Source organism: Talpa europaea, assembly GCF_964194135.1.
Source record: "Talpa europaea genome assembly, chromosome: 3".
Taxonomy (NCBI): Eukaryota; Metazoa; Chordata; class Mammalia; order Eulipotyphla; family Talpidae; genus Talpa; species Talpa europaea.
Window position 1 is genome coordinate 110,100,431 of NC_140069.1, and position 23,198 is coordinate 110,123,628.

General features: G+C 33.4%; 1 protein-coding gene across 1 annotated transcript in view; it reads left to right on the plus strand.

The window, feature by feature from the left end:
* Positions 1 to 473: 473 nt before the first annotated feature.
* The window catches only part of SEMA3D (semaphorin 3D), a gene marked incomplete at both ends in the record, with an annotated part of 115,426 nt that continues 92,701 nt past the window's right edge, over positions 474 to 23,198 (plus strand). The window contains 2 exons of the mRNA XM_084229319.1: positions 474 to 624; positions 18,999 to 19,159. Of these exons, the coding sequence (XP_084085445.1) occupies positions 474 to 624; positions 18,999 to 19,159 (312 nt within the window). The remainder of the gene's footprint in view (positions 625 to 18,998; positions 19,160 to 23,198) is intronic.

The following is a 23,198-nucleotide window of genomic DNA, read 5'->3' on the forward strand; positions in this document are numbered from 1 at the left end:
GAAAGCAAGAATTTTTAAATACCCTTTTAGTCAGAAAAAAAAGAGAACTCCTACAAAAGGACAGTTTAAGATCTTTTCCTCTGGGGATGATATGGGCAAAGAGTAGGCTTCTGCCAATAATCTTATCTGATCAAAAAATTCATTTTGGGTTATTTCTTCCCACACTTGTGTTAAAAAAAAAGATTAGTAGAGGAAGAGATGCTAATTAAGGTAATTTGTTACATTTTCAGTTATGCAGTCATCTCTAAATCTAAGTAAAGCCAGACCTCAATTTTATCACTCAATTCTGATTCATTTCCCTTACAACAGTTTTGTTATGAGCAAAACATGAAAGAGCAATTGTATTTGAAAATCTATACACATTCAGAAAACTATACTAAGTCAGGGAAAATCTTAAACTTCTCTGTTAATAATTAATCTCTTATTTTTTTAGATTAATTTAACACTGTTTGGAAGAATACATTATTTTCATCATGAATGCTGCTCAGGATGAGAAAGCAAAGTCCAGAAGCCAGGATGTTCACCTTTCCCTTGCCTTGGCGATGTTAAGCATGACCATGCTGTTTCTTCCCGTTGAGGGAACTTCCAAGCAAGTTATTCCACGACTCAAGCTAACCTATAAAGGTAAATGTGTAAATGTTTTCAATTTTAAAAAAATTACTGTTTAATTCTATCATTTAGCATTTAAAATTAATTTACATTTCTGTTATTTAGAAATGCATATTGACTTCATTGAAATGTTTCTAGTGTTAGCTTCAGTTGATCAGTACATTATTATAGAACAAAGCCTAATGTTTAATTTTTGGGTGAGGAAAATAGACACTGAAACAGTCCATGTACACTTTTCAGCCCACTATTAGCAATGGTCAACTACTGACTAGCATCATTAGGAAATTTTGGTGTTCAAATTATAATTAGCTTTGTATTAAAACCAACAAATTCCATAAATAGAAAAACATTAATTCCTCTAGCTGCCACTAATTAGCTTGTTCCTTGTTAGAAGGGATTTTTAAAAAATACATAAGATAACTTAAAAAATGTTAAGACACTAGATACATTTTTATATCAAGCATATATAGCTTTCATTATTTAAAAAAGGAATGAGAAAGACTTAAAACAGGTGAAAAAACTAAGAAATAAAATCTGCTAATGTAATTGTTTTTAAGTTAATATAAAAGCAAAAGTTATGTAAATTATATTTAATCATCTTGTGTGTATGTGTACATGTGTGTATTTTTGTATAATGTATAAATATAAGTCCATAGAAGTAAAGATATATTTATAATGAGAGAGAATCATATTCAAAGGTATATTTCTTTTGTTTTCTTTCTATGATATACCCTTGGTTTCATTATTACCTTAAGTAACGAGAGGAATATAGGGGACTGAGACTCCTTTATTCTGAACTTGGAAGGTAAAAATTATGCTGGCAGTTTTAATATTCTCTGATGTTGAAGACAGTTTATTTTCAATAAAAGCTAATTTGCTGTCAAATATAAGTGTAAGTAGAATTAGAATGTTATATTTGTTGTACATTTCATATGCTGATATTTGTTTGGGATTTATATTTCATCATGTAAAGAGTTAAGGCTACATGTTCTTTTTGAGTTATATCCATCTATAATTTCTAGAACAGAGGAAGCTAGTTCATGCCTAAAAAAAATAACAAAACACTGCCTTTGCGGTGTTGAGGGGAGAATTAACTGGTAAGGAGTCAGAGGAAGTGCTCTGGAATTATGAAAACTTTGTCTTTGATAAGGATGTGGATCACTCAAGTATATGGATTTTTCACAAGCCATCATATTGTATATTTGTTAATCTGCCTAGTAAAATTTACCTTAAAACAAAAGAAAACATGTATTAAAAAGCCAAACAATAAAAAAAATATATAAAGAAAGTTTGATAATCTACAAATTGAAGGAAAGTAAAGAAGCTGTCTGGTTTCTGTATGTGTGAATTGCATTCATATGTGTGAATAATGCATACAAATGAGACTTGCAAAGAAACTGTAATAATACTTAATAGTCACAGGATTCATTATGAACAAAGTGTTGGTGTAGAACTGTGAATTATATCATTTCATCCTCACCACCATCCTGTGGGTGGGAATTATTTAATCACCTTCTTAGATATGACATTACTAAGGACCTTAAGAAACAGAAATTTCCAAGCTCCTGAGTTAGCCCCATGTTGCACAGAGACTGGATGTCTACTGCTATTTCTCAGATCCTAGGCATAAGTTGTTCTTACCTGAGTCCCTTATCTACCAGAATGAAGTTCATAGCTTATAGAAGCTTATAGAAGTGATTATGTTCATAATTAAAATGTCATAGAAGACTGAATGCAAAATATTAACTCAAATGTGTTAGGTTGATCATCTGAAGATAACAAATTGCTCTTTAAAAATAGAAAAAAACATTATCTAATTCCATATGGCTGCTACTAATTATCCCTAGTTAGAAGGCTTTTTGGTATGAATATATATGATTTTGGATGTGAAATCAACCCTGAAAGAGTTCAAAATCTTGTTTTATTTCTCTTTCTATAGACTCACTCCTTTCAGCACCCAGTGCTTATATAAAAGAACAACTGGTATAAATGTTGGACTAAATGCATTAAGAACTACTCGATAATGTTTTATTCAGTATTCTTTCCAAATATTATATTTTTCAGGTTTTTAATCTACATGTTAAAGGCAGCAAAAATGGAAAACAATGTAGAATTTACAGAAATCTCTTTCCAATCCACCTTCAATACACACACACACAAAATCTAATAGCACCCCATACTTCCTTAGTCAATCATTTCCCAACTGTGTGCTAATATTGAGTGTCACCTTTGCTTCCTAGCAACTATTGACAACCTTTTTGGAGCACTCTCTTTCCACTTTAAAGACTATGGAGACTTGTCTTTGGAAATCATTTGTTCAGCACTACAAAGTGAGCATTTTCCATCTGCTTCCAAGAATTTCACGAGTTTCCCTGTACCCATCTTGTATAACATATCTGAGAGTTTAGAAGAAAAGTAGCTCAATCCTAACACACTGCTTTTTAAAAATTGGCCCATTACCAAACAAAGTTATGATGTAAGAATTACTGCTGATTTGGGGTTATGGTGAGGAAAATTGCTTGTGTATCACATTTTTACCTATGCTATAATAATCCTAATTCCTCTGGGCATTTTCTATTTTTCTTTTTTGACTGACTGATGAATTGAGTACAAGCAGGTAACAAGTACTACCTGCTGCTTAGATAGTTTTGAGATACTCTAAAGCTTGTGCTTGGGCATTAAAACAATGCCAGTGTGTGAGGTTATAAAAATCAGCAAAAATGAAAAATGAGAAATTTGTTTTCAAAAATAATTAATTTTTATGGTACAAAATTACCTTTGTTTACTTTGCCTTCCATAGTTGATGGTGCTGAACAGAGACACAGTTGGTATCAGAGTTAGCTACTTCAACAGCTGCAAGATTGCTTGGAGGGATTATTTATAAAGGTCAACAGAAATATAATAACCATTTTATCCAAAGAATTCTCTTTGATAAAGACTTAGCTTTTGAACCTCTGAATCCACAGGAGATTGTTAGTTTCTATTGTTATATAAAGAGATTTCCCTTAGTTACATATTTTGAATTCTTGCACATTTATTCATGGTAAATCTGTTTCTTTAGTAATAAGTAAGGAGCCTTGGAGAGCAGTATAAAATTTATATATATATAAATATAAATGTATATGTGTCTGACACAAATACATATGCATATACATATACGGCCCTACAAGGTGGATTCTCACCATGACATGTGCAGTCTGTGCTACAGATAAAGTAAAAAATAACTTTTGAGTGATAACCTACTTCAGTCTTGTAGTAGTATAAACATTTTCTATCTCACAATCAGGAAGTAACTCATGATCTTAAGGATATTTATACCCAGGAGTCATTATTATCTTCAACTTTATTTGTTTGGAAAGCTCTACAAGATGATGAGATAGATAATTTAGCTAAAGAGGAAAGGACAATTTAGCTAAAGAGGAAAGGAAGAGAAAAGGAAAGTTAGCCAAATATACAGTGCCATCCCTTATGATGAATAGTAGTTTATTTTTTGCTATTTTTGCGCCTTCTCTTTAGTCTTTTTCTTTCATATTTTATATTTTAGTTTAACTTAAAGTATTACCTATATACATGCATACACATATATGTTTGCATTTAGCAGTTTTCTTACTACATTCATATTCATTTGAGCCTGGGAATTTTGCCCCAAACTTTTAATATAAAATAATCATCATAAACCTACAGAGTACCATTTAGTCAACATTGAACCCACACCTATATGACATCATGAGGGAAGCAAACAAACTTAGTTGCTGCCATGTATTCACCCATTCCATAAACATGCATTCAGCAACCACTAGGTACCTGTCACTGAACCACAGCATAGAAATCACCTGTGAACTTGTCCCCTTTGAATTTTTCTTTTTAAATTGGGAGAACACAATGAATAGGTAAATAAATGACTATCATTTCCAATAGGAAGTACTATGAAGACTATAAAGCAAGAGAATATGAAGTAAGAGGGTGATTGGGTCCAGATACCCTACTTAGATATTATCATGACTAAACTTTATAACACTCTCAAAAACCTTGCAAAATCCAGAGTCTGAAGGTCTTGCCTCCAAGCAAGAAGTTATTATGAGGCAGAACTTAGTTGTGTGTTTTCATCTCCCCAGTCCATTGGCTCATGCTCTTGCCACCTTGAGAGAAAAAAAATGGTTTCTTCTTTGGCAGTTTTGGTGGGATTTTCTTAGAAATAAGTCAGTACATCTGTATATTTTTATTTATAGATTACTTTCTTTAGCTGTGAACTGAGACATGTGTCTCAAGAAGAGATGGCTATTTAGCTTGTTTAATTTGACTAACCTAATGCTGGATCTATTACCTTCAATACGTAGTGTTTAAGCAGGTTCTGAAATCACATTGCTTAGGTTTAAATTGCTGTTACTAGTTGTGAGAAATTTGGAAATTCATTTTGTGTACATAACTTTGGTAAATCTATTAGTCAAATGATTACTTTATTTCATTCTCAGGAGGTTGGTCTGAATGTATGTTGATCTATGTCAGTCACCCAAGTCAGTGTTTGGCATAGTGAGCATTTAATAAGTGCTGTCAGTTATTTTTTGTGATTTTTTTGTGTCTTACTAGAAGTTGATTAGTCACAAACCAAAAGTTTCCCTATATAAACATACTTTGAAAAATGTTATATCATTCCCTCTTGGGATTTACAACATATATTAAGATGGTTTCTGTTTACTCTGAAAGCATTTTCTACTAGAGTTATTTTCTTTCCTTGTCCAAGATTGTATTTTCCAGTATTTTTATATTTTGGCCTTCCAGTAATTAACAAGACCATATTGTTAAAGAAGTCATTGTTGACCTTGATAAAAGTAGTATCTTTGAATGGTTAGGAACTCTTTGAGCATGTTAAAATGAATCTTAAAAATCATTCAGGAGTTCAGACTACATAATACAATCTAAAGTGGGTGGTTTTGTTGTCAAATTAATGGGAAAAGAAGATAGCTTGCTTTGCAAGTCTCCCCCAAGTTCTTGGTGAAGAAGTTTATCAATCTTTTGGTAAGTAATCCCATAAAATGTTTTTTTTTTCTATTAAGCAGGTCACTGGTATGTTTTTTCTATCTTGGTGATGTGCCATGTTTGAATGGTCTTGTTTGTTTTCAAAGTCTTATTTTCTGTAAACTAAGGCTCTATACTTGTGCTTCTATAAATGTCAGTGTTTATGGATAGTTTTATTCTGTATGTAATATTCACTTGTAAATGTGAACAACAATAGTTTCTGAATGCACAGTGTTTCCAGCATTGTTTTGACAATGAGGAGATAAATCACTAAATAAAAAGGCAAAAATTCATGCAATCATGTCATTTCTATTCTGATTGGGAAGATTGATCATACATAAGTAAGTTACAAAGCAAAATCGAATATACTAATTACTGTGGAGAAAAATGAATTGGAAAAATTAAAGAATGGTGAAGATGGAGTAGTCAAAGATAGTGTCAGGGAAAAAGTCACTGAGAAAGTGATGCTGTCACACATACTTAAAGAAGTTACTGCTGCATGTCATGCAGATACTTGGGAAAGGCATCCACTTTGGTAAAGGGAACCAAGTTGTACAAAGTTTCTGAGTTGAAAAGGGGTTTTGCATGCAAGTTCAAGGGACATAAAGAAGATAGTAGGGCTAAAGATAGATGGCTAAAGAAGGTAACTTGGGCCCAGAGATTACAGACAATGACTATAGATAATTTTTTTAAAGAATTTTCCTGTAACAGATATATATGGGCAGTAAGCTGGAAAGACAAATTGATCCAAAAGTTTGTGTTTTCATGAACTGGATAACTGCAGTTGAAAGGATACTGTTTACATGCTACTTGAAATAATCTGGTACAGAAATAATTAATGATAGAAGAGAAATGTGGGATAATCCACATCTTGTTGAGGAAAATATTGACATGACTCCACTATTTTACTAAAAATAGGTTACTTTTAGAACATGTTGCTCTAAGTAGCTTTTTTCATAAAAAAAACTTATCTAGTTCTTATCTGTGTCAACTGTTATCTAGATAGAGAGTAAAATATATATAATATTATTTTTAAAAAAATAACATCCTTTTGTTCAATGTTTGATTATAAAGATAATGAGAAAAGACAATCACACTGACACTGTATGAAGTTAAATCATCCAAGGGCCTGTTTTCTTTATGAGTATATGTCCATTCACTTAGAGTCCCATTTTCTGAGAACCTATGTATGATGTTAAGTGAGGACTTATTACATATACTTTAGAAAATTAATATATAAGGATTTGGAAATATAGACTCCAGAAAGATTAAATAATAGCCCCCATTTTCTGAGAACCTATGTATGATGTTAAGTGAGGACTTATTACATATACCTTAGAAAATTAATATATAAGGATTTGGAAATACAGACTCCAGAAAGATTAAATAATAGCCCCCATGGTGATATAGGTAGATTATTAAAAAATGGATCCAATTTTCCTGCATTTTCCTAAAACTGCATTTTAAAACTTTCCTAAAACTTGCCTGCATCCAAACCAATTATTTAATAATTAAAATCTATGTAACAATGTGTATAAATATCTGTTATAAATATTAGAGACCTGTGGGGTTTCACTGAGTGGTGGAAATTGTACAATAGTATATGGTAAATGATCGAACAGTGCAATGCAAGTATTATTCCAAAAGCAGTCCTAAAATTAAGGCGATACATAAAAGCTTCTGAGTCTTCAGTGGTTGGCTGCACCCTCCTGGCAGGATCGGAGAGATTGTCCTGAGACACTGTAGTTGTGCATGTGTATGAATGGGAACTTTAGAAGGGGCATAGTTTATGTAAAAACAACTCTTTCGGGAGGGGATTAAATCTTGTCAGTATATTTACAGTTAAAAAAGTTCTTTTGACCAGATCTGATACATAGTTGGTTTACTTTTCTGTATGTTAGTGAAAAAATACACATTTTTATATGCGACTGATAGCTTTATGACTTCACATACCCAAAACTGGCTCTAATTCCTTGGGTCTTCATAAAGGAAATCTTAGAATGAGGTCAATATATGTGTAAGAATGTACTTCTAAGGACATTTTAAAAATGAATGTCATTGGTTCCTTTTAGACAGATAAATCTGTTCCTTTGATAAATCTGTTTTGTATATTTAGACCTATTAATTCAAAAGATACATAAATTAAAGCTAAAGTGCTTTTTAGTTATAATGAAATATACTCATAAGTGGCTTATTTGATTAAAGCCACAGTGAGCCAAATTCAACCTAAAATATAAGATAAACATTACATAATTCCAATGGAATTATAAAGTGGAAGATGAAATGGAAATATATTTATATGTGTATATTTTGTAAAAATGATAAGTAGAATGATTTTGAATAATAATTACATTTGTATAAGTAATGCTGAATCTTAAAATATAAAATACAGTTGTAATGGGTGGTGAGGCTTAGAGTTAGAGGACCTAAGTAGGTTTGTCTCTTTCTCTCCATGCAATAGAGTAATCATTTGCTCTTTCTGAGTCTAGGTTTGTCATCTGATTCTACTTGTGAATCAAATTAAATAGTATATATTATAAATATAAATTACAAAGTAGGTTTGTGACAGTTTTCACAGAGATGCTAAACTTAATGTCAAATCATAATTTGACAACTTTACATCTTCCTCAGGTTAATGCACATTAAATGAATGTACTTCTCTTCTTTGATGGAAAAACTGAGGAGAAAAGAGTTTATATATCATGGGTTTAAACTAAGCAAGTCATATATCACTTGTAACAGTTTTTTTTTTTTTTTAGTTATAAGTTCATTAAGTTAGAATAAGTTAGGAATATACAGATTTGACCAAGAATAACCTTGACCATCTTGTATAAATTTACGCATGCCATTATCTAAGGGTTGAAGATAAACTAGTTTATCTCAAGAATCCAGCTCTTCAGGTCAAGAGGCACACAATTTTCTTTAGCCTTTCTGTTCCAGCTGTGGCTCAAGGACCAATAGTATCAGCCAAGGACCAATAGTATCAGCATAATCTGGGAGCTTTTTAGAAGTGTAGTTCGTAGCCCCCCTCCCAGACTTCTAAATGAGCACCTATGTTTTAACAAGAATCCCAGGTGATTTGAATACATGTTTAAATCCCTTGAAGCACTGCTCTCCAGTGTCTTATTTCAGGCCCCCTTCCTTTCTCTCCCGCCATCCCCATGCCTGTGAGCATGTGGAGATCACAACAGGAACCTCTTCTGATTGCAGAGCATTAGAGCCACAGCTTGGTTTCTAAATGCACATTAACCTCTCTAAATTATTAATAAGCCCATAATAAATCCTGATTTTGATAGAAGGTAGATAAACCAATGGAAACAAAAATTAGTAGCTTGAAAAATTCATTAAACCTGTTTTAGACTTGTTATGTACAATAAATAATGTTGAATTACAGCAGTAATATAGACATTATTCTTATCTGTAAGGATTTCTAGTTTTTAAGGCATGAAATAACTACAACAAGATTGATGCTATAGGATAGGGGTAAATAAAACCATACATTTAAGAGAATTTTGGAAGAGGCAGTGTATGAAATTGAACTTGAATATTTGGGGAAACTTAGGGTTTACTGAATGAAGTAAATATTGAAGAATTGGATGAATTTGATCATGAAACTGACCTAATTTAATTGTGATTTAAGGGGAAAGTGGAATATGCATTATCATGTGGTAGGAATTGTTGAGGAAAGGGGCATGGAACAAAATAGTTTATCAGCCTGTTACAGTAATTTAGAGAAGTAATTAGTATGGATCTTAGCCTGACTGGCAATAGGATAAATATTTTAGGAGGAATAGAAAGCTTGCACGAGATAGGCTATTGGGCTTCAAAGTTAAGCTGGCTGTTGGTATGAGGTAAGTAAAATGGATGTAGAGGTACCAAATATTTAAACTGGGGAAAAGGAATAATAAGGAAGAAAAACCAAAAAAAGAATTCTAGTATTTTGAGCTTAATTGTCATGTCAGTACATTCATTAAAGTCTGTAGGTGTAGATGGTTGTGGGGGGACTGAGAATATCAAGCAGACAATAGGGTGTTCTGTCCTGCAACTTGAGAGAGGCAGTTGGGGTTTAGGTGTTTATTTCAAAATCATCAGCAGAGAACTAACACTTTATGAGAGACAAACACTTTATAGGAAACTGTAAGTGGCAATCATTATTTTATTGTATATGCCTGAAATTCAGAAGAACATAATTCTATAACTCCTCTTGGAAATTCTCTGTACATTTCTACCAGTATTATCCTTTTTTGGACAAATGCTTAAGAACCCTTTTGGAGAAAATCTAGAGAAAAGCTCTATAGATAATAGATACCTGATTTGTTCTGAATGAAAAACCAAACTGAAACCTTTATGAATCAGTGGAAATTAAATTTTGATTCAAATCTCATATTAAGTATCCAGCATTATTAATAAACTGAAAAAAAGTTTCAGGCCAATTTTTATAAATTTATAATAACAATAAGAAGCTCATTCAAATAACTACAAGAAAAAAATAAACGACACTATCAAAGACTTGGGATATAGGTGATCTCAAGCACATCTTTGGAAACCAGGAGATGGTGTATAATGGACTCACAGCTCTGAGGATGAATGCTGTTCAACCCAGAATGCTACAGTTAACCCAACTATGATGAAGACATATTAGAGACAATTCACACATGGAGAGTTCCAAAACTTTAAATTTCGGCCACAGTTTCTTAGGAAGCTTCAGGAGATGTGCTTATCAAAATAAGAAAATAAATCAAGGAGGAAAACATTCTACCCAGGAGAGATGGGGTTCAAAATAGATGGGAGGTAGAAGAAAATTTGAGAAAGCTCATCTTAGTCCAGGAAAAAAAATCTGATCATTTCACTTGAAATTTTATGGAGGTGTTTTAAAAAAATTTGAGAAGATTTGATCATGGTCTTAAACAATGCAGATAGTGTTCCTTATGTATGTTAAACAAATATGTTAAACACTAAATGTTACAACTGGGAAAATATTGATATAAATATTTTTTCTAGTAGGGAAGAATTTACCTTGTAGTAGTAATGGAATCATGGAATACATTTTTCATAAAAATGAATATATTATAATAATTTAGGCGCTTGGTCAGAGGGAAAGAAATGGCAAAAAACTCAAGTTCTTAACTTCTATCAGGGAAAATACTTCTATCAACAAAAATATCTTTAAAAACTTTAAGATGTAGTATATATTATGTATAAATTAGAAATCAATAGACAACAAAAACTAAGCAAATGTGTTAATATGTGGATTAGATCAGTGATGGACAGAATGGGAGAGGAGAGAGATAGCCTTGCATATGCTTTTTAACATTACTTTGTGAATTGATTTACTTTAATTTGATTAATATAATTAACTTTGAAAGTAATGCTGTCATAAAAAACCTATTATCTTTAAGTTATTCTGCTACTCTTTATAAATTAATTTGTGGTGCCCTTAGCTTGACAATTTTTTTGTTCCTATCATATTTGTCTTGCTATATAGTATCCATAGTAGATAGTATATTAAAGTATGATTTTCTGAGGTTTATAGAAACTAAATTCACTATTTGATTGAAAACAAATCCACATTCATTTGTAATATGGCATTTTGACTTAAAACTTTCCTTAAAATTTGAAAGAGGAAAAACTCAATATTTTGAAGGGAGTTAAGAAAATAATTGTCAAAATAGAATCAATCTTCTTTTGAATTATCCTCTTAATTATTCTGTGAAAGGTTATTCTATTATGGCATTACTCTTCTGAAAATGTACTAGGTATTTGTAATTTTAATATTTTTTCAAAAGTCATTAGGAAAAATTATAGCAAAGCGTTTGAGAATCTTGAAAGGTTCTTCCTCACAGTAAGGATTTAAAAAGACTCATAGTCATAAATTATGAATCTCTCACATAATGGATATATAAAGCATCTATTATTGAAAGCTAGCCAAATACGTATAAACCTGTGGTTTTAAAAGCATGAATGTAGATGGGAATGTGACAGTGTCAAGTTGCCACAATCCTACTCCTCACCCTTTCCTGGTGAGGGCATAGCTCTGATGATATAATAGGGTTTTTTGTTTTGTTTTGTTTTTAATTTGTGTTTCCCTCTGAAATATCATCTGATTTATTATTGACATAGATCATATTCTATGACCTAATGAACAGAGCGATCTCCATATTCTGTCGTAGAAGAACAAATTAGAATTTAATGTTTTTTCTTTCTGATTTGAATTTACATATGCAGGAAGAAAACAGTCAGGTTGGACTTCTTATCTGGGAAAATATAATGGTAATATAACATAACTATAATTTTGAAGTAATCTTTTGTAGGGATTTTACCTTGACCAATATTCTTTCTTTATATATTTGATATAATTTGAGTTATTAGCTGTGGAGACAAAATGAACATAGAGTATAAGTGTTACTTTTGACAGGTGGACATGAGCTGTCTTCGTAACGAAAACCTTTTCAATAGGATCACAAATTTCAGAAAACCAGGTGGAGGCACTCTAAGAAGAGTTAATTTTTGAAAAGTTGAATCCAAGAGAGATTCCATGCTTTATTTTCAACCAAAAGCTGGAGAAACAAATACAAGTTCATAGAGTACCAAAGGGACTCGTGGGCAACAACATTAGATACTAATTTTCATTTTGGAATAAACTTTACTCCTTTTACTCAATTCCTGATCCAAACTGAGAATGGGCTTTTTGGATGGGATGGTTTTATAGCCAAAATATTTCTGGAAACTATGAGAAAAAGGAATTTCATAGAAGGAATCTTTGGATACTAACAGTCAGTATGAAAGCTCTGGGAATTTAAAGATCAAAAAGAAAAAGCTGAATTTATAGGGGAAACAGGAATAGAAATTCTTTTACTTTTTAGAGAGTTTTTGCAGAAAACACACTAGAGATGTGACCTTATTCAAGAAATCTCAGCACACCCTTTATTGTCCTTCAAGGTTATTTCCTCCGAGAAGATGAAGGGTAGGTGGGGCATTAATTTGTGCTGAATAGTCTGACATGGTAGGGAAAGATCCATTGATCTAGATCCATTTTTGGTTGTAAATTTTCTTAGCAGAGGAATTCTCCTTAGGTTGGAGTAAATTGGACATTGACTTTTCTCAAAGGTCATTTTCTTTTTACACCATGACATTTTGTCTTTAATAACTTTCATTTTTCTTGTTAAAATGTATCATGTTGCTGAATGTCCTTTGAAGGATGTGGGAAGCCATTTTTCTGCTATGTAGCTTTCGTGAGAGAAACTGACAGCTCCACCCAGTTCAGGATTTCTGGCAATAAATGCAGGATTTGAAGGGTATAGGATCTTGTTCATTTAACAAACACTGAGGAAGTCTGTGTTGCTTAATCCTAAATTTATTGGATTCAATGTGACTAACTACTCCCTTCCTTTCTGGGGTGAAGAGGAAGAATATAGACCATCAGGTCAAATGTTTCTTCAGGCTGAATGAATAATTGTATTAAGGGATACTAAATGGGTACAAAGAATTCTTTTCAGAGCAAATGTTTATTTCAAACCATCCCTTCACACAGAGGGCTATATATCTTTGAGTGAGGCGATTCATTGTTGCTAGTCTCTGTCATTAATTGCAGAAGGGGTTTTGTGAAGTCCATTTAACCATTCTGGACTTCACTGGATTAATCCAACAAAATTATTGTTAATATCTCCTTTAGTATTTCTTTATACTACATTTCTCTTCTACCCTAAGGTTACAGGTTATCTGCTCCAAGAAACAGAGTAGGTACAAGTAGAGAGGTGAATTGAAGTTCTTGATAAAATATTGATATTAACAAAATCAATCATAAAAAGTTCTAATATAGATATCCAGTGTTGGAAGGAGCTTAGCAACCATGTGGTTCCTCTGCCTCACAAAGGGATGAGAGACTGAAGTATCAGTATTTGGCTAGCTAAAGGAAATAGAAAGTCCTTTTCATTTTACTATTCAGAAGATACGGAACAGTTTGCCATTTTAGGTACAGTTGTCCTATGTCACAAATATATTTTCATTTTTTTCTGGATGAGCATTTCCTTTCCACTAAGCAGTAAGATCCACACAAGTACAACTGGTTATCAAAATCATTGTAATAAGAGCAGAGTACCTGGTGATCAGAAATGAGTCAGTTGATTGCCTTTAAAAGTTACAGTTTTTTTGAAGATTTATTTATGCATACAAGTACTGGGGTACAGGCCAGAGGTGCAGGGGGTGAGAGGATTCACCAGAGACAGAGTGGGAATCAGAACAGGCAGAATGACTGAGATACACTGCTGAGGAGAGCAGAGGGTGAGACAGCAGAGGTCTGCTGCGCCATGTGGGTAGGTCCCTGGCTGGCCTGGCATCGAACCCATGCTGCTGCAGAGGCTGAGGATAACTTCACAGAGCTGTGCTTAACCCTTTGCGCCACCAGAGAGGCCCTAAAAGTTAAGTGTTATGAGGACAGTGACTTACTCTCCTGTGCTAGAAATGAGAAATTATTTTAAATATGATTATTAATTGTATGTGGGAAGCATATAATTTCTTATGACTTGTGTTGAGATACCAGATTTTCATGATGACTCTGGACAGCCTCTTAGGAAACATTCACAGGTATACACACACATAATAGGATGTTGTTGATAGGTCATTTGATCCTCAGAACCTTTCTAGTGCACTGTGGTGGTTTATTCATCAAGGATCTGTGAGTCACATATCTCTGTGTCCACAATCGATTTAAATCTACCTTGCAGAGTGCCTTTCATATTTAAACAAGTGGAATAAATGAATAATCATATCTTTGCTTCATTTATTTCAGAAATAATCAGCATGTAGATTTTCTAAGAGTGTTTTACTCCAGCAAGAGTGGGAATTTGAGGTCCTGAGCACTAAGTATGATTCCAAACTGAGAACAAGGTGATAGAACATAGAACAATGAATTGCTAAAAGAACAGTTAAGCGTGATTATGATGGATTAGGTCAAAGGTTCGGGTAGATAAAACAAAGAATGCATATAAGTCCTGAAGGTAAATGCTACTGTCATCTCAGGAAGGGTGGGGCTGGTTAAAAAAGTACAGAGCAAGCATGTGTAAAGCAATACACTCACCTCACCACCCAAGGGAAAACAAAGCAAGAATTCCTTTTCAAAAAGGTTATAAAATGTGGACAGTCCTAAAAATCACATGCCTGAGAATTTTCACTTTAGGAGAAGAAAAAAAGTAAAACTCTGAAATATATTGCCAAAATATGAGAATTTATAACTCATGCACTTGCAAACCTGAAGAGCTAGCATCCATTTCTGATTCCTGAAATCTTGGGAGTGTATTAGCTAGGTGTTAAGATGCAGGCTCTGGGCTTAGTTGTTGTTTTATTTTTCCCCCTGCACTTTGGTTGATGGTCCTATGGAAATAAAAATGACTTTGCTTGGTTTGGCAGAAATGCAAGAAAGATAAGCTGCCTGGGGAAGAGGGAACCTATTCCAATCTCTGTTCCAAGGTCTTTTCAAAAAGTGTGCGTCAGCCTGAGAAATTTTCATGTGTAATGCCTAAGTCTAATTATTTAGTTTGGCTACAAAGAACTGGAGAAGTATGCTTTAATCGTTTTGATGCTAACATTGTCACAAGGCAACATTAAATCATTTTAAAATGATAATGCTTCAGGTTAGTCACTATTTTTGGAGCTGCTTTTCTTTGTCAAATCTGTTTGAAACTAAATCCATAGAATTGGTTATGGTAAAAGAAAATAAAGCAAATGACTGCATCAACTTTATTTTCCTCACTGTATAAGTAGAAAGAAAAGAATGAAATTCAAGATTCCTAACATTTTCCTTCTATAATTCAGAGACTCACTGTCTTTCAGAAACTTCTGGGTAATCTCCCTACCCCCACCTTTCCTGAGTCTCATCCACTTTAATACTGTAGCCAAACTTATCTTTCTAACACTCAGCTATTGTCTTTGTCACTTTCCTGTATAAAATATTTTTGTTACCTACATAATATAACCAAACTCCACAGCCTGCCATCTTACTCCCTATTATCTGGAAGCTGCCTTTATGTCCAGTCTCACTTCTCACTGCCCCCACATGTTCTCTGTGTTCCAGCATACAGAAATACTTCAGTTCCACAAATATTTATTAAGCGCTTAATTTGTCTTAGACTCTAAGATAGGTGCTGGGAATTCAAAGATAAGTAAGGCATGGACTTTGCCCTGAAGGAGCTCACACTTTAGGGCAGAAGACATATTAAAAATGCAATGTGTAGGTGTGCTTGAGATGACATATATCCCTTTACTGTCTAGTGCTCTTTCTAAAGCCTGAAGTAAGGATTTCTGTATATCTTTTGTGTAAAGCTTCTATCAATCCCTCAAGAGTGTTCTCAGATATCACCTCCAGTTGTAAAGTGATGCACAATTATTTTGTTAACATTTTGTGTGTTTTGATTAGAACTTATTTCACCAAGGTTGTATTTTATGCACATATCTTTTTTCCACACTCATCTGTGAGTTTGTGGAAGGACTCTCAACCCAATGGAAGATGAGAAAATATGCTTCTTTTTAAAATTTTTTAAAGATATATTTATTTAATTTGTGCATACAAGAGCCAGGGTACAGGCCAGATGTGCAGGAAAGTGAGAGGAATCACCAGAGACAGAGTGGGGAACAGAACAGGCAGACTGACGAAATACAATGCTGAGGGGAGGAGTGGGCGAGACAGGAGAGGTCTGCTGCACCATGTGGTTATCTCCCTGACCGGCGGGGCTCAAACCTGTGCTGCAGAGGCTGCAGACAGCGTCATAGCATTGTGCTCAACCAACTGAACCACCAGGGAGACCCAAAAATATGCTTCTTTTTAAAAAATTATCTAGCCCAAACATAATCATATTCAAAATAAGAGTTAATGTTTATTGAACTTTTCCTATCTGAAGGCACTGTTCTAAAACTTTGTATTACCTTCTTCAATCATCATGAGAATTATATGAGTTGGGAAGTATTATAACTTCCTTTCTTATAGATTTTATATAGAGTTTAAAAAATACTGTATCATCATTTTAATAGCTGATAGTTATAAAACAATTACTGTGTACAAGACATTATTCTAGGGCCTCCCTGGTGGCGCAGCGGTTGAGCGCTGGGATGCAAAGCTGCCTGCAGCCTCTGCGGTGCAGATTCGATCCATGGCTGCTCCCCGGCCACTGGAGGAGGGTCCCACATGGCACGCAGACCTCTCTTGCCGGCTGCTGCTCCCCTCAGCAGTGTACTTCGGTCCTTCTGCCTGCTCTGCTCCCTGCTCTGGCTCTGGTGAATTCTCTCATCCTCCCGCACTTCTGACTGTACCCAGTGCATGTATAAAAACAAAACAAAACAAACAAACAAATAAATAAATAAATAAAACATGCCTCTCTATAAAAAAAAGACACTATTCTAATGCCCCTCATAGATTAATTCATTTATTTTTCAATCCTAAGTGACTTAACACTTAGTTTCTATTATTATCCATTTTATAGGTGAGAAAGCTAATGAACAGAGAAGTTAAATTTCTTGTCTTAGATCAGATTTGTGAGACTAGGACATGACCCAGCTGGTCTGGACCTGAGGCACACATGCTTACTCATTAGGCTAAGCCTTGCTTCATTTTGTAATTAACATTGTAATGCATGGTATAAAATAATTATTATCCAAGAGCACATGAAATCATAAGAATATATATCATACAACCTGAATATGTGAAATAGGAATTTTCTTATTAGCTGGGTCAAGATATAATCATGGGATTCTCTTTATGTATTTTCCATTTGTCTGTTTCAGTTTACATTAAAGGTAAATCTTTGTTCAAGGGAAATTTGTTAAGGGCAATTTCATGGAAGATTTAGAATTGCCAGATTGAATAAAAGTTGTGTAAAATGTGTTGTTAAGGCTTTAGGTCACATATATCTTACCTTCTCATTCCATTCTTCTCTCTTTGATTCTTTTTTACAACCAGTATGGAATATTTGTTGGATATTAACCCAACAAAAATAGGTATACTGCTTTTGGAGATGCTAAAATATGTCATTCCATTGTGTCTTTGGTCTAAAAAGATATATTTAGCTTAATAAAAATAATTAGTAAAAGTTCAGACTTCCATTTGGTATAATATTTGTGAACCAAAAAATATTACTAGAACATTTATATTTATTAAAGCTACACTCAACTTAAGAATTCAGATAATATAACTTCTTTAGCATGCTGTCTTTTAGTTTAAACTAAGACAAAAATCTAGCTTACTCACTAAGGTGAATAATATTTAGCCTATTGTAAATGAGGAAAAAAAGAGTGAAGTACTTAAAAATATGATCTAATAATAAAGTACAAACTTGATGGATACAATGCATAGCCTTTAAGTTTAAGGCAGCCATATCTACTTTAGAGAGCTTGAAAGCTGTCACGATAACATTTTAGAAGTATATCGATTCTTATTTCTGAAACATTTTATCTTTCTGTCTTTCTCATCAGTTACTTGAAAATAATAGTTTAAGTTAAAAGTCCAGTAATGTAATGGACTTTAGCAAATGTTGAATGATATTATTACTCTATTGGTATTTAATACTCTAGGGCTATGGAAATGAGAAGGTATGATAATATTTGGGGTAAAATCTATTGAAAAAGATTTGGGTTCATGCGCACTGAGATCTAAATTTAGATAGGGTAGTTTCTTCATGTCACAATTATACATGAAACAAAGATTTAGAACCTACAGGAAGTGTCAAAGAGAAATGGAAACTGGAACTGAAGTTCTATTATCAACTTTGCCAGAACAAATATTGTGATTTTAGGGCATATTGCTTTACCTGGCTGGAATTAAACAGCTTTATTTATGAAATTAGTTGATTTTCAAACTCCCTCCAGACTTAAATTCTAATTCCATTACTAGTTCAGAATAATTTTATTTGGATTCAGCTTCTTTCTTTGTGTCTTCCTGAGTATATAAAATAGACACAATATAACCTTCCAAACATCAGCTTCTATTTAAACATAAAACTAGGTGGAGAAATGCTATGAGATATATCTTGGCACTTATTTTGCATATGTGGATTAATTTGATTAGTTTGCAAATATTTCTGTAGGTAGATGTTTGATTAAAGGTCAGCATGTGGCTGTGAAGTGTTTTATATTTAATTGCTTCTGTATGTTCTATATTCACTTTAATATTGTGAATTTTTCATATGTAAGATCAATATTTTATTAGTAAAATACAAATATAATAAATTATATCTTTCTAAGTAAGTATGTGCTATTTGCATATATCTAAATTGGAACTTTTATGCTGCTTTAATGTATTTACAAAGTGGGACATTGCATATATTGTGGCAAATAAATATTTTGCTTATTTAGAATTATTTTCTTTCTGTTCTTTTACCTTATGATAGATTTGCTGCTTTCAAATAGCTGTATTCCCTTTTTGGGGTCATCAGAAGGACTGGATTTCCAAACCTTTCTCTTAGATGAGGAACGAGGCAGGCTGCTCCTGGGAGCCAAGGACCACATCTTTCTGCTCAGTCTGGTTGACATAAACAAAAATTTTAAGAAGGTCAGTTCATTTATATATAGTTCACAGGCTGCATTTATTTTTATCTATGTTCTTCTCTTTTGTTTTGTATTAAATGACTTGATATCAAATGTAGCAGGTCAGATACTTACCAAAAAAGAATATATTAAAAACATATTGCCTCTGACATACATTTTGAACTTTTATGGATTTTAGTATATACAAATATACCTTGCCAAGAGTCAACAGATATAGTAATAAGCTATTGAAAATATGAATGAAAATTATTAGAAATTAGTAAATGTTAACTACAATGAAAATATAAAGTTTTATGTTGAGAAGCTGGCAAATGAGTTATTCATAAAGAATTAACATCTGTATCTATAGCAATTACAAGAATAATTTTATTGACTTTAAATAAACAAGTGAGTGTACTTTCAAATGATAGTGTGGCTATGGTAACATTTTAATGCTATATTGTTTTCTCTATACTCTTACTTTGTATCTGTACCAGTTTCTCCTTCAGACTCAGGTCATGAAGAATAATAATCCCCCAATTATGGACTTGTTAAGAACACTCTTACTACTAAAAGGAAATGTATACTAATCATTCAAAACAAGAAAAGCAATAGCTGCCTTGTCTACATTTCCATCTAGGACTGTGATGCCCAGAGGAAAAGATGCCACACTTCAAACATAATTAAGTACTTTAGTAAATATCAGTATCTGTGCAAGCAAAGATAAATTCTAAGACTAGAAGACATTGAATGACTGCTGAGGAACATATATGACCATCCTATATCTAAGAGGCATTTTTTAATTGTTTTTTTTTTCTTTCTCTTTATTTTTCAGAAGTGGGTTTCAGGTCAATTGTTCCCAATATTGAAAATATATAGAAAATTCTTCCTATTCAAAAAGAGTTGTTTCTAGGTCATCATAGAACCTTGAAGCTTATAACTTTGACCTACAATGATGACTTTCATTTAACCATCTAATTCTGAGATAATTTTAATAACTTAATATCAGTTATTTGAATATTATCAGCTTTTCAGTCTACAAAAGCAAATTATAAATCTCCTTTGTGTCAATATTGTTTAATGCCTGCATTAGATACAACACTTTCTGCTCTTAATTTAATTTTTAAGTAGTTCTTTGACACTTTTTAACTGAGGCCCACTAAAGAAAAAGGAATTGTTTTTGTTTTTTTTTTTTAGGTTTTTTTTTTGTATAGAGGCATGCTTTATTTATTTGTTTGCTGGTCTGTTTGTTTGTTTTGATATACATGCACTGGGTACAGTCAGAAGCGCGGGAGGGTGAGAGAACTCACCAGAGCCAGAGCGGGGAGCAGAGCAGGCAGAAGGACCGAAGTACACTGCTGAGGGGAGCAGCGGGCGGCAGGAGAGGTCTGCGCGCCATGTGGGACCCTCCTCCGGTGGCCGGGGAGCAGCCGGGGATCGAACTGGGGCCGCAGAGGCCGCGGGCAGCTTCGCAACCCAGCGCTCAACCGCTGCGCCACCGGGGAGGCCCAAGGAATTGTTTTTTATACTGCACAGACTTGATGAAGACAGTCTGTGAAAGCAGATACATTTGTCGGCATGTCAAGTAAATTGTGTTTCTTTTTTTTCCCCTCTAATGAATTTTTTTAAGTTTTATTTTTGTATTCCCCATACAATTGCAACCCCCTTATTTTGACCCCAATCCCTCCTTCCCCCCCCCCATAGTGTCTCTGGTTCATAGTTGTTTGTTGATTTTGATTTTTTCTTTCTTATAGCTATTCTTTTTCCCGGTCCCTTATTTAGGTTTTCTAGATTCCTGCTATGTGTGAGACCATCCAGTATTTTTCTTTTTCTTTCTGGCTTATTTCGCTGAGCATGATCCCTTCCAGCGCCATCCATGTTGCTGCAAATTGCAAGTGTTTATCTTTTTTGAATGCTGAGTAATATTCCATTGTGTAGATGTACCACATCTTCTTGATCCAGTCATCTATTTTTGGGCATTTGGGTTGTTTCCAAAGCTTAGCTATTGTAAACAGTGCTGCTATAAACATAGGGGTGCGGGTGCTCTTTGGAATTGATGTTTCTGTGTCCTTTGGGTAAATACCTAGGAGTGAAATTGCTGGATCATGTAGAAGCTCGATCTTTAGTATGTTCAGGATTCTCCCCACAACTTTCCATAGTGGTTGGACCAGTTTGCACTCCCACCAGCAATGCAGGAGAGTTCCTTTTATAAATTGGGTTTCTAGAAGAAAGAGCAAGGGCTAAATGTTGCCAGTAGTTCTTTATTTGTTTCAGCCTAAGCACTTACAAGCAAATCAAGTTCTTATTTAAAATAATTTGTAGCCTGAATATTGTTTACAGTAAAGTCAAGTTGATTATGTGCTAGAATCTGAAAAATGTGCCTTCTATCCTGACATTATTACTCTATTCCACTTATTCTTAAGATTGTGTTTTTATTTAGGAATTAATTTTTAAATTACTCGTACTCCTAGGAGAACCTAATGATGGTATCAACAATTGTCTCAATCATCAGTAAATATCCTAGCAGCAATTTTTTGGAAAAAGTTTCAAGTAAGCCTCAGTCAATATTTCAGATTTGTTTTAAGAGATACTACATAGCTAACAAAGCTTGTTCCAAATATATCTCAGTTTTAGTACAACAGTGAAAAGCAATTCATACTTTAAGGAAGCTTGTTTTTGTGCTGCTCTGCCTTCAGGGATTGGAAGAAAAAGTCCATTTATCTGAACTGAGTGTATTAGATCATTGCTTAAAATAAATTCTGATAATATTACTTCCTCTGTGGCTATTTTAAGCAAATCTGACTTTGGCAGTATTCCATGTTTGAAATGTGTTAATATTTAATAAAATAAATGTTTATGAAATATTGATTTCCCTTATGATATTATTGAAGTAAATGGTTATTTGAACAAATTATAAAGTTAGGGTCTGTACTAGATGTTTTCTGCCTAACTGACACATCTTTATATCTCTGTAATATGTGTAATTCATAAAGGAGTTATGTATGCAAAGGTAAGAACTTATGTTTATGTAGGTATCCACCTTTAAAATTTAAATAAATCATTCCAGTGCAAAAAGGTACTCTGCAGTAGCAAATAAGTGTCAAGATATAGTACTTTAGCAGTGTTTAGACTTAGGTGGTTTGCGTTGGCTCAGTGCCCCTCGGCAAAAATCCAGACTCCTCTGTGGAAGAAACCACATACAATCTGTGGGACTGAAGGATGTCCTTTGTACTCTAGAGTTAAAGCAATCTACAATGTAATCGAGTTATGAGTGACTAGTTGGGAATTTTTTTCCTCTAAGAAATTAAAAAAAAAAAGATCAGTAGAAAGTATTTGATAGAAATATCAAATTTTAGGATATGTATTGAAAAATACTCCTCATCATTTTAAATATACCACAAGTCCTTAGTGTAGAGTCACCCCAAATTATAGCATAATCATTGTCAAAACTTATTCAGGAATATTTAATATTACCCTTGTTATTATCTTTCTCTGTTCAGACTAGATTTTGAATTTGTTCTTCATTATAATGAATGGTACAGGTATATACTCAATAAACTTTGGTGAATAAACGACTGCAGAGAAAGAGTCAAAATTACAATTAGAGTAAAAATTAAAACTTTCAGAGCATTTGCACTCTCTAGAAAGTAAATATTGGGTAGATTGAGGTTTTTTTTAAACTTTCTAAAATTTAGATAAGAAGAATATAGCTTTGTTTTTTTTTTCAATTTCTATAGGAACTTAGTAAATGTAAGAGCAAATATGAGTAAACACATCACGGGAGATGTGACACCTCATACTTTAAATAGATTTTTCCAAAGTTTGTCCAGAAGACCTCTCTTCCATCAGTGACTATCTTGTGACTTTCTCTCTGACACAGATTTGGGATAGGTATGCACTTGATTTCACATTCTCTTTCTACACAACACTAGATCAAAATGGAACAATTAGAACCAGACAGAAATGATCCCATTCCAAGTGATATACCTGGTTCTGGAATTTTTATTTATCACTCCCAACAGTTGTGGTATAGATTGAATTCCTCAGACATCAACTATGAAATA